The sequence below is a fragment of the Hemicordylus capensis genome, chromosome 1 (assembly GCF_027244095.1).
Source record: "Hemicordylus capensis ecotype Gifberg chromosome 1, rHemCap1.1.pri, whole genome shotgun sequence".
Lineage (NCBI taxonomy): Eukaryota > Metazoa > Chordata > Lepidosauria > Squamata > Cordylidae > Hemicordylus > Hemicordylus capensis.
The window spans coordinates 239,781,816-239,794,280 of record NC_069657.1 but is presented as its reverse complement, the minus strand read 5'-3'; the positions used below and the strand labels follow the sequence as shown (position 1 = coordinate 239,794,280).

At 48.7% G+C, this 12,465-nt stretch overlaps 1 protein-coding gene across 1 annotated transcript; it reads right to left on the bottom strand.

Moving 5' to 3' along the window:
* Positions 1–257: 257 nt before the first annotated feature.
* On the bottom strand, positions 258–9,405 carry LOC128341837 (endogenous retroviral envelope protein HEMO-like). The gene is made up of 2 exons (XM_053288426.1): positions 9,241–9,405; positions 258–2,794 (listed from the first exon to the last, which is right to left on the bottom strand). The coding sequence occupies exon 2, from the start codon at positions 2,347–2,349 to the stop codon at positions 682–684; it is 1,668 nt and encodes a 555-aa protein (XP_053144401.1). The 5' UTR covers positions 2,350–2,794; positions 9,241–9,405; the 3' UTR covers positions 258–681.
* Positions 9,406–12,465: the final 3,060 nt, after the last annotated feature.

Below are 12,465 nucleotides of genomic sequence, written 5' to 3'. Positions count from 1 at the left end.
GGCTAAGAGGGAGACCCAGGGGCGTAACTACCATTAGGCAGGGGGAGGCAGTCATCTCGGGGCCCCACTGCCTTGAGGGCCCCCCCAGATACACCTCACATTGATGTGAATACCCGGCTCGACTTGGGTCCGCATTTTAGCCAATCAAACAGACTCAAGGGAATCAATCAGAGGCTTTATTGCTTCGCGATAGCAAGGTAGACAATGTAGCTCACGCATCGCATTGAATACAATGAGTTACAGCTAGAGATGTTCTATTTATACAAACAACAACATGAATGCAAAAAGGCTCTTGACCCTAATGCACATACCAACTGAGACCTAACCCCTTTCAAGCACGCATGCGTGACTTGACTATCGTCCATCAGGTGATTTCCCTAATATGGTTAGATCCGCTCTTTCTTCAGCGTTAGCATTTCAAGCGTTTCTCATGGGAACCTAGCTTGGTTAGCATTGCAATTGCTACTATGCAAGCTAGAGAGATAAGAGTAGTGACGGCTATTGTTAAAGCAATGTTGCAGAGTCTGTGTCCTTGGCCTTGCTGAGGTTTCTCTGAGTTAGAGCTTTTGCTTTCAAAGGAGAGTTTCTTTGGTTTACTAACAAAATGGAGTAGCTTTGGTTTACTAAAACACATCAATTCCCCCCTGAAACAATTAGATCATCCTGAATCTTCAGGATGCTTCAGGATGCCCTCATTAACGCTTGTAAGGGTACGGATGTGTATTTAGGTCCCAAACTGTGGCGGGGTCTAAAAGCTTTCATAAACAATTGAATTAAAGTTGGAATGCATTGCAAGCAGCAACATGTGATTATCAATAAAAGACAAATACATACGATAATTATGATTATCTTCTGTGCCCACAATCCCCAGTTGGGTAACCAAGAAGTGAGCCATGCCCATATATCCATAGGGTTTTCCTTGCCCATGTTATGCCATATTTGAAGTTGATCTTTAAGATTTTGAACATGAGCAGCGATAGATCCAGTCTCATTGACATAAAAACAACAAACCTCACCTAGAACTGCACAAGCTCCTCCCTCTTGAGCTGTGAGAATATCTAAAGCTCTACGATTTTGCATGACTACTTCTCCTAATGAATTTATCTCTGTACCCATATCAGTTAAGGCTAACAGAGTCTGGTTAAATGAGAGTTCGATTTGTCTGGAAATATTTATTATAGCTTTTTCTAGTTGATTTACTCCTAACCTAGGTAGTATGGTTCTTGTCCATTGATGGAACTTTGTGTTTCGTGGAGCTAAAGGATTTGGAACATACTTGATTTTGGCTTGTCTTCGTGTTCTGTGTAACAAGCTTCCAAGATTAAGAACTTGTGATGCATTAAGTGAAGGTTTCACATAAATGGTAGGTGCTAAATGGGCTGGTGCACATCTGCCTGTCCATCCTGGGGGTAATGCACGATAGGCTCTGTTCCCACAGACCCAATAAAGGCCTGCAGGTAAGGCAACAATTAAGTTGTTTCCTGAACGTGGTAGATTGACATCATGGCTACACAAATCCACAATGTCTTTACCTGTATTGCTAAACAAATGCTTCCATGTTTTTGACACTTTCTCTGGATAAGCACATGCAATAGTCACCCAGATGTCAAACCAAGGCGTGTGCGTGTTAAAACTAGAGCCTTCACAAACATGATCAGTCTGGTTTGCCTGTTGACAAAGGCCAAGACCTTTTGTAAGATATATGGAAGAATGATAAAGGTTCAGGGCTTTTGAAACAGTGATCCACTCTGAGTCTGTGAAGTTAAGAAAAAGAAATTCTCTAAGAGAAGTAGGTATTCCTAAATCAAGAGGAATATGAAAACACTCTAGTTCGTTCTCTCTGTGTTGAGAGAACCATGTTCCGTCCGTGCTGTTAAAGGACACTATATGTGTACAGCTGTGGTAGGGATTAACTCCCAAAAACTTCCCTGTACCATTTCTATTTTCAATGCAGATAGGATGTAAGCTGTGGCTTGAAAGCTTAATATCCGGGATACCAAGGGCATTTCTGTTGAGAGTTTCCCTTTTAGTGTATCCATAGCAATTATAACTAATGCTTCTTCCCTGGAAGTGAATTGTTTCTCTGTGTTTTCCCCAAGACCAATATGTAGTGTAATTTGAAAAATATTGGGGCTGTTCTGTGGTTTGTGGATAAGTAATCCACCAGCCAAGTGTGACTGGAATGGCCACTACATTTAAAATATCCCCTTCTGTGCTTGCCATGTGACTGCATAGCCAGCAGTCATTTAAGTTGGCAATGTCAGCTGAAGTCTGTAAAAGTGGAGCGTGTGGGTGTTGAGTTGACCATGTACACAAGAAATAACATGATAAACACCAAAAGAGATACATCCTCCCTTTGTACAGAAAAAAAATTAAAAGGAGAGGGAAAGAGAAAAAAAATATAAAAATATTGTTTTTTGCAAGAAAAATGTTTGGGAAAATTAAAAGTGTCCTTCATCCATTGCTTCCCACACTGCCAGAGTGTCTTCAAGGGAAAGAGGCTCTGGTGGGGGTTTTGGTGGTGGCTGTTTGCGTAAAGTGAGTCTCAGGTCACTGTCCAGTTGTTGTTGTTGTCTTCTGGTTCCTTCGCTGGGGTAGGCGCGAATCTCACTCGGGTGTGATGGGTCCAAGTCTTTGATCCAGAGAGACGAACTGCAGTTTGGGTCACTAGGAGCACTGTAAACGGGCCCGTCCACCGTGGCTCTAGGTTAGGCTTCTGCCATTTCTCAAGGTACACCTGATCGCCTGGTTGGAAAGGGTGTTGTGGTCCCTCTAGTGGCGGCCGTTGCGTTGCCTGTAAATGAGAAGAAAGAGAAGACAAGGCAGCCGCAATGCCAACTACATGTTGTTTCAGCAATTCTTCTCCCCTGACATGTAAGTCAGATACATCAGCAGATAGAGGATTTAGAGAACACACTCTCCCATACAGGGCTTCAAATGGTGAGAGCCCACTACGCCCCCGCGGTGTGATGCGCATGCGAAAAAGGGCCAGAGGCAAGGCGTCTGGCCATTTTAGCAATAGTTCTTGACATATCTTCCTCAGGTGTGTCTTCAAGATCCAATTTGAGGCCTCTACTCTCCCGGAAGAAGTGGGCCGCCAAGGTGTATGTAAATGATAGCGAATTCCCAAGGCTGTGGCTACCTCCTGTATGACTGTAGAGGTAAAATGTGGTCCTTGATCCGAATCTAAATGTCTAGGCAGTGAAAATCTCGGTATAATGTCTTGTAGAAGCCTCTTGGTGACTTCCTTTGTCTTGTTTGTCTTACAAGCAAATCCTTCTGACCACCCAGTGAAATTGTCAATAAACAATAGCAAGTGCTTATACATTCCAGCTCTAGGCATGTCAGTGAAGTCTAATTGCCAAGAGTCACCTGGGGCTGTTCCTGTCCTGAGCAGACCGCGTGGTCTTGCTCTCCTTGGTGGAGCTGGATTGTTCTTAATACAAACCACACATGCATTGACAGTGGTGGCTACCATTGCTCTCAATTGAGGGTGGTAAAAATATGTGACCAAGAGCTCATATAGTCTGTCCCTTCCCAAGTGTGTAGTCAGATGGGCTTGCTTAACTAAGGCCATGGTGGTGCCATATGAAAAGAACTGTTGGCCTGAAGTATGGACAGCTCCATTCTCAGTTTGAGTCCATTCAGGGTTTTGCAAAAGGTTATTTAAAGTAGACACGTCCTCTCCTGTCATTGGGAAAGGGTGATCTTGAGGCTGAAGTAAGGGGAAAGCTGGAATAAGTGGTAACATGATTACTGTGGGTGGGGGTGGCAGCAGAGCTGCTGTTTTGGCTGTGTGAACTGCTCTGGTATTGCCTTGGGCAATCTCAGTGTCCTTTCTCTGATGCCCTGGACAATGCATAACTGCAACCTTGCTTGGTAAAAGTATAGCATCTAGAAGTCCCAAAATCTGGCCACCATGCTTTATTGGTGACCCATCAGTGGTAATTAACCCTCTCTCCCGCCAGATGGTGGTGTGCGCATGTACTACCGAGAAGGAATATTTTGAATCAGTGAAGATATTGACCTTCTGGTCCTGGGCTAACTGCAAAGCTCTAGTCAAGGCGATCAGTTCTGCCAACTGAGCTGAGGTCCCAGGGGGTAATGAGTTAGCTTCCACTGTAGCATGTATGGTAACCACGGCGTAGCCAGCCCTCCTGACCCCATTGTCCATAAAACTGCTCCCATCTGTATAAAATGTGAGATCTGCATCTGATAGTGGAATATCAGTCAGGTCTGGCCTGGCTGAGCAATGATAGTCCAGAAACTGCTGACAATCATGCAAAGGAAGGTCTGGTTCTGACATGTTTTGCAGTAAAAGGGTAGCTGGATTTAATGCAGTGCAGTGATGAATGGAAAGTTCTGGAGACTTGATAAAAATAGCTTGGTACTTAGCCATGCGTGCAGGTGTCAGCCATTGGTTTGCTCTGTTCTCCAACAATGTAAGAACTGAGTGTGGAACATACAGTTTAGTCTTGGAACCTAGGGTGAATTTCAAAGCTTCTTCCCAAATGACAGCTGCTGCGGCCAGGGCCCTCAAGCAAGGAGGCCAACCTTGGGCCACGCCTTCAAGTTTGGAAGAAAAATATGCAATTGGGCGATGATCCTTGCCCAGGGTTTGTGTAAGTATCCCAGATGCTGTTCCCTGACTCTCAGAAGCAAATAAGTAGAAAACTTTGTTGTAGTCTGGCAGTCCAAGTGCTGGAGCACTCGCAAGAGCTGCCTTTATCTTCATGAAAGCAGACGGGCAGTCTGCTGACCATGTAAAGCTGTCATTTTCTCCTCCAGAAAGTGCATCATACAGAGGTTGGGCTAAAGCTGCAAACCCATGAACCCATTGGCGGCAAAAATTAGCCATTCCAATAAAGGAACGTAACCGGCGGCGATTGGAGGGTGGGGCTATTCTGCAAATGGCCTCTTTTCGCTCTGGCAAAAGAGACTTCTGTCCTTGGCTGAGTAAAAGCCCCATATATTTAACTTGGGGTAAGGCCACCTGCGCTTTAGATTTTGATGGATGAAAGCCTGCATCCGCTAGATGGAGCAAAAGTGAAGTGGTAAGGATCAAATTGAGCTCCTTTGAGGTTGTGGCTAGGAACAAATCGTCTAGAAACTGCAGCAACACAAAATCCTTGCCTTCCTCGCCTTCTGGGGGTGTCCACCTACCCAATTCCTCCCTCAACGCATCGCTGAACAAATGGGGCGCAGAATTTAGCCCTTGTGGCAGACGAGACCATTGGAGCCCGTCGTTTACATGCGTTTACATCCTTCAAGTCCAGAACAGTAAAAGTAGTCATTTGTGGTGGCACAGCTGTCATTAAAGTGTGTGGATTTGGCAAAATTGTGTGTAGGGGTTCCACACAGGCATTTACTGCCCTTAGGTCTTGTACCAGGCGCCATCTACCGTCTGATTTTGGAATTGCAATGATTGGGGAATTCCAGGCACTTTGGCTAGGAACTAAGATTCCATTGGCTATAAAGGCATCAACAATTGGTTTTAATCCTTCTGCGCCTCCCTTCCTTAAGGGATACTGTGGTATTGCAACAGGCTGGGTGTTTGGTTTCAATCGGATTGTCACTGGTTGGGCATACTTTGCTTTGCCTGGCACTCCCTCCTTGGCCCACACTGTCTCTGGTACTTGTAAATCAATCAATGGTGCAAGCATGGGTGGGAAAAGACCCATCACTCTAGCTTGAACTGCCCAGGTTTCTGAATCAGGAATTTCCATGGTGATTTGGTCTGGGGCGAAAGATAAGGTAGGCCGCATGGCACACAATAAATCTCTGCCCAATAGATTCACAGGGCACTGAGGCATGTGCAGGAAGGAATGTTGTCCTTGTGACCCTGCGCATTCAAAGGGTATGGCTTCCAAAAAGTGATGTTTTGCTGAAGCACCCGTGGCTCCTTCCACAAAGGTGGAACGGCTGCTTGGGGTAGCCCCTTTTGGAGTAATTAAGACTGAATGAGTGGCGCTGGAATCTACTAACATTGAAACAGTCTGAGCATTTGCTCCAGAGCCCACTCTGCAGGCCACCAGGGGTTCTGTGGGTGAAAGTGTTCGGCAAGTCCCCAATACAGCTGTTTCCCCCGGCCTGTCCTATCTGGAGTTCCTTTGTTGATAGGGACTCTGGGGACTAGACTGGTAGGGCTGTTGTTGGGATTGGAACTGCTGTCCCCCCTGCTGCTGGGGTTGAAATTGTTGTGGTTGAAACTGCTGTTGCGGCTGAAATTGTTGGAACTGCTGCTGGGACTGGAAATGCTGCTGTGGCTGGACAGCCGAGGCTGTCTGCCAATAGGGCATTTGCTGCATTTGCTGTGGAAATGGCTGCGGCCCTTGAAACCGGGTCGGACAGTTCCGGACCCAATGGTTTGGATTTCCGCAATGGCAACAATATGGAGATCCCTGTCGAGGGGATGCTCTTCCCGGCCCCTGCTGGGCCCCCTTTCCTCGACCAGCATATAGGATATGTGGTTTACTTCCTCCAACTTTCTTCTTCTTCTCTTTTTCTTTCTCCTTCTCCCTTTCCTTCTCCTTCTCTTTTTCTGACTCTGGGTCTGGGTTCGCTCTCTGTGTATAGACACGGTAGGCTGCTTCCACTAAAGAGTCGAGGGCCATGGTTAAAGGTGCATCTAACTTATTCAGCCTTTTTCTAATGTCCTGGGCACTCTGAGCCAAAAATGCTGCTCTCAAAATATGTTCTGCTTCTGGAGATTTAAGGTCCAGGGACATGAATTGGCGAAGGCATTTTTCAAGCCTTTCCAGAAAGTCTCCTGGCGATTCGTTTGGACCCTGAAAGGTCTGATGAAGTCTGTTCAGATTTGTATGTCTAGGCACACAAGTGTTGAAAGCCTTCAGAAAGAGCTGGCGAAAAGTGTCCAAAGCGGCACTCCCAGCATCAGTATTTGGATCCCAGTTAGGATCCTGCAAGGGATATAGTTCTGCTGCTGCAACAACTGGTGTCTGACGGGCCCCCATGTTAGTGGCTAACTGGGTAGCTTTCTGCAAAAGGAGGCGTCGTTCCTCTGCTGTAAGCAAAGAGCCAGCCATTTGCTGGATATCTGCCCATATAGGTTTGTGAGTAGCAAACACAGACTCAAATAGACTAGAGCAGGCTACTGGGTCTTCTCTAAGTGATTTAGTTTGCAGCTTCCAATTCATTAAATCTGCAGATGAAAAGGGAACATGGACTAATGTTTGGTTCCCTGTGGCAGTTAAAGTTTCCCTCAATGGGGCTAAAATTGGGACTCTGCTGCTGCTTTTACTCCTAGTATGCCAGGCAACGGGGCTGGTTTTGGGGTTTGTAAGGGAAACGGTACCGCTGTTACTAGGCACAATAGCTAAATCCAAGGCTTCCAAATCTTTCTTTAAACGTTGCAATGGTGTTGTTCCCAAATCAACCAAACCTATGCCCGCCCCCGTTCCCAAAGGTGTCAAAGGTGTAGGAAGTGGCCCCAATGTATCTTCCCCCTCTAAGTCAACCAAACCTATGCCCTCCCCCCTTCCTGGAGAGGGTGCTCTCTGTACATCTGGTACATTGGGAATTTGAAGCAGCTGAGGCTGGGGAATAAGTTGAGGTTGTGGTGGGGGTGGGTAAATAGGTTGAACACAATCATCTTCTGGACATTCATAGGGCTTGAGATAGGGTGGAGGAGGGGGAGGTGCGGAAGGGGTGAGGGGAGTGGAAGGGCAAGACTGTAAGGGAAATAGTCCAGAAGAATTCCCTGCAGGCATTAGTCCACAGTCCATGGCTAACAGAGGTCTGCACCATAATTCCATGAATGGCTGAACATAACGGTGTTCTTCATACTTTCCATTTTTTGAACAATATACCAACAAATAGTATTTTTAAGCCCGTTATGATAATGGGCGCTAGCTTTCTATCCCGTCTTTTCTGTCTCTCTCTCTCTCTTTCTGTCTCTTCCCCCCCTTGTCCCCTCTCTCTTTTTGTTTTTTGTTTTGTTGTTGTCTCTGTTTTTGTTCTTCCTTATTTTGCTTTTACTTTTTTTGGGGTGTGTGTGTGGATGAATAACGGCCAAAATGGCCCATGAGAAGGTGGCCGCCCCCGCCTATCGCCCTCCCGCGCACCCAGCTGCCGGAGCCCACCTTACCCGCTCCAGCCCGAAGGAGAAGAGAGGAACTCGGAAACAGAGCTATTCTCTGTGTTAAGCTGCTGCCTATACTGTCGCAATGGACGCAATAGGCGTCCTTTGCGTCCATAGCGGCAGTTTGAGCAGTGACTTAGCACAGAGAGGAGCTCTGCTCGTGAGCTCCTCTCTTTTCCCTCGGGCTGGAGCGGGTAAGGTGGTCTTCAACAGCTGGGAGGGCGATAGGCGGGGGCGGCGACCTTCTCATGGGCCATTTTGGCCCTTAATCTTTTTGAGGGGGGAGCGGGGAAGGTGATTTTGGACAGCTGGGAGGGCGGGTGAGCAGGCGGCGGCGGCGGCTGTGAGCGGGCGGGGGCCTCGTTGGCGGCTTCGCCGCCACCTCGCCCAGCTTCCCTGTCCCCCGTCTCGGTCTTCCCCCGCCTCCATTGCCCTCGCCTTTTTCAGGGCGGCCGCTTCTGGTTGCCTCGGCCTCCTCTCGCCGTGCCGCAGCCTCGGCCACTTTCCCCCGCCGCCACACACCGGCTAATGGCCGCCCATGGCTGTGGGACACTGGTGTCTGAGGTCCTGTGTCCCTTGGGCTCTTCTGGGCCTGCGCTTCGCGCAGGCCCAGAACAGCCCAGGGAGGCAGGGACGCAGATCCCCAACGTTCCAAAGCCACGGCCACTCACTTAGCCTTTTATTATATAGGATTCTAAAATTAAAGATTGATCAACACTTCCTGTACGTGGCCAGTAGGTGGTGCCATCGCCAAGCTGATAGGTTGGCCACACTTCTATACAGAGACGTTTCAACATATATTTTTTAAGAGCATTGCTATCCCCTGTGAGGATCTTCCAATGCTTCAACACACATTCCAAGGGCGTGCAAGAAATCCTTTCAGATTTCGTGTGCTTGCTATTTCTGCTCCCCATGGTCTGCCCCCTAGCTTGCTTGTGCTTGGGACGTTTATTTTTGATTCAGCCGCCTCTCCTTCAGGCTCTTTGGCTTAAATTGCCCCTCCCCTCTCTCGGGATTTTGGCTTAAATTGCCCCTGCTTGGGTAATTTTGCTTTCTCCCCTCTTCTCGGGATGAAAGAATGCCCCTCCCTGGGCTTTCCCCCCCCCTTTTGTTCCCCTACTTGGGCTTGGGGTACTCACCAAAGACGTCTCTGGATTTCTTGCCTCTCCCTCAGGCTCTTGCCTCGATTCCCAGATGTAGCGTGTAGTAACGACTGACGCGTCCCAGGGCCACGAGAAACCTCCTCAGACAAAGGCTGTGGTGCGCGCTGGTCCTCGTTGTCCCACGACGGGCCAAATCGTCCACCCAAGTTACATCCGACGTCACGGCACCAACTTGATGTGAATACCCGGCTCGACTTGGGTCCGCATTTTAGCCAATCAAACAGACTCAAGGGAATCAATCAGAGGCTTTATTGCTTCGCGATAGCAAGGTAGACAATGTAGCTCACGCATCACATTGAATACAATGAGTTACAGCTAGAGATGTTCTATTTATACAAACAACAACATGATGGCAAAAAGGCTCTTGACCCTAATGCACATACCAACTGAGACCTAACCCCTTTCAAGCACGCATGCGTGACTTGACTATCGTCCATCAGGTGATTTCCCTAATATGGTTAGATCCGCTCTTTCTTCAGCGTTAGCATTTCAAGCGTTTCTCATGGGAACCTAGCTTGGTTAGCATTGCAATTGCTACTATGCAAGCTAGAGAGATAAGAGTAGTGACGGCTATTGTTAAAGCAATGTTGCAGAGTCTGTGTCCTTGGCCTTGCTGAGGTTTCTCTGAGTTAGAGCTTTTGCTTTCAAAGGAGAGTTTCTTTGGTTTACTAACAAAATGGAGTAGCTTTGGTTTACTAAAACACATCAACATGACTCCCCATTGCCGCCTGCCCAGCCCCCAGACCCTTCAGCCACTGGCCCTCTTGGCCCCCTCTCCTGCTCCTCCTCCTGGTCGGCCATCCCAGCAGCAGGCCAGCTGCTTTTCTCCCGGGCGCCTCTCAGCTGATGGGCGGGTGGGCGGGGCTTGCAGGGAGGCCTCCGTGTAGGCCTCCGTGAAGCCTGGATTCGAGTAGGCTGGCCAGCCCCAGGAAGAAGGCTGGCAGTCCGAGTGGCCGCCACAGCTCTCTGCAGCAGACCCTCTTCCCAGGCCAGACAGCTCAGCCTTGGCCCGGGAGAAGAGGAATCCCTTGAGGTGGTTCCCCCCCCCACCCCCACCCCCTACAGGTAGGGATCTGCTTGCCATAGGGCTTGGATGGGGGGTGGGGAGACGGAGAAGTCTCTGAATATTTCATTTAAAACTGATTGGGAAATGTGCTGGCTTCAAAAAACCCTCTAAAAAGCCCGATAAGTGGCTTGTTTCATGGCAGGAAATTACAAAAACTTCTGGAACAAATCTATTTATGTATTCATTCATTCATTCATTCATTCATAAATACACTTATGTTCAAGTTGTTTTGCACCCCAGGTCTGAGTGAGAACTGAGACATGAGTGAGAACTGTGACGCATGTGTTGTGCTTTTATGTTTTTCCCCCTTAGGGTCAATCTGGCCAACATGGGAATGCAGCACCTCCATTCCAGAGGAGATGTGTGTTAAAGGGCTTTCAAAGCCTCTTGTGAAAAACCTCCTGGAATCAAACTTGACTGAATTGGTTCAGAATTCTGAGAAAACAGACATAGGCTCACCCTGCATGCTTGAAAGTCTCCTTTGCTAATCTGCAGCAAGGGGCCCATTTTAACCATTAGTGTTTCTAGTGTGTTCTAGGCATGAAAAGTAGCACAAATATATAGTATTCAATGTATATCACTATCTATTGTGAAGTGTGTGCGTGTGTGTATTCAGTGAAATGTATTTCTTGGCAGCATACTTATTTTGAAATATCAGACTTAAATCCTTGGAAGCCTGGGGTGTGTGGAGGCCCTGGACTTGGGGGGGGGGGCATTTTAAAATCTCTTCTCAGGGCCCACTCCAACCTTGCTACGCCTCTGAGCACATTCGGCTCCGCTCTTAGAGCTCTGCTTCGAAAACGGAGCACAATGCAGAGAGCTTCACGATTGAAAAGGGAGCTGCATCTGCTGTCCACAGAGCCACCACCGGCTATTACTTGCTGGCAGACTGGAAGTCGCTTAGATGAACTTCAAGCTCAAATCCTTGGTTTTGCAAATACACCATATGAAAAACGAATTTTTGACCTGGAAATAGTTGTGCCTGAAAGGTATCCATTTGAGCCTCCAAAGATGCGCTTCCTGACTCCTTTTAAAAAAGGTTTTACTCCCATATAATTCTTCTCTTCTCATTTGCTCAATTTTGTACATCTGTTTTTTGTATGTTTTGAATGAGGACAGAAATGTGAGAATAAAAGCCCCCTGCTTACTGGGCAAAGAGGCACCTTATTCTCTTTGTAAACCACCCTGAGCCATTTTTGGAAGGGTGGTATAGAAATCGAATTATTATTATTATTATTATTATTATTATTATTATTATTATTATTATTATTAAAATATTTCTCGGCATGGGGGCCCATTTAAGAATCTTGTCTCAGGGCCCACTCCAACCTAGTTACGCCCCTGGGAAGACCCCAGGGAGACTCCCGCTCGGCCCGCCTCTCTCTGGGGAGGGCCGGTGCGGAGGCTGCTCTTTTTCTTCCCCCTCTGCCAGGTGGGGCGGAGGAGCAGCCAAGAGAGGGCGGGGCAGTGGGGAGAAGGCGGGGCTGGCCGTGCCGGGCTCCCTCCCTCCTCACCGCCCAGCCCAGCCCACTCGGCCACCCCCCTGCGAGGTGAGCAGCGGCAGCAGCAGCAAAGAAGCTGGGCGGAGGAAGGAGGACAGAGCGATCCCCGCTTCAGGCTCCCTGCTCGCACCGCTCCACCGGCCGGACAGCTGCCTGGAGGAGGGGGGCTCCGCAGCAAGCAGCAGCCAAAGCCGGCAGGAAAAGAGCTCTGCAGCCCATGATGGGTGCCCCACTGGCGGCCGCCCCCACGTGCTCTGGGTCTGCGAACCCTCCTCGGTCTGTGCACCGTCGCCCTCCCGCTCCCTCCGTTCAGCCGAGCCCGGCTGTGGGGCTGCTGCTGCCTGTTGGGTCCTTGCCTGAGTGGAGAGCCTGGAGGGCAGGCCAGAGGCCGGCAGGGAAAGGACTCAGGATGCCGGGTGCCACAGACCTCAGGAGAGGCCTCATCCATCCCCTGGTGGTGGGGGCTCCAGAGGGGACCCACTTCCTCCTCTTGTGCTGGTCACTGAGAGGAGCAGCTGCCCACGATTCTTTCTGTCCCTAGCAGAAGAGCAGGGGAAGGAGGAGCCCCGCAGTCTGATGAGGATGATCACAACAGGTAAAGTCAAACTCACCTGGTCCACCCGGATGATAATA

Coding starts and splice junctions, on each gene's coding strand:
- LOC128341837 (XM_053288426.1), bottom strand. CDS start 2,349: ATGTATCTCTTTTGGTGTTTATCATGTTATTTCTTGTGTACATGGTCA.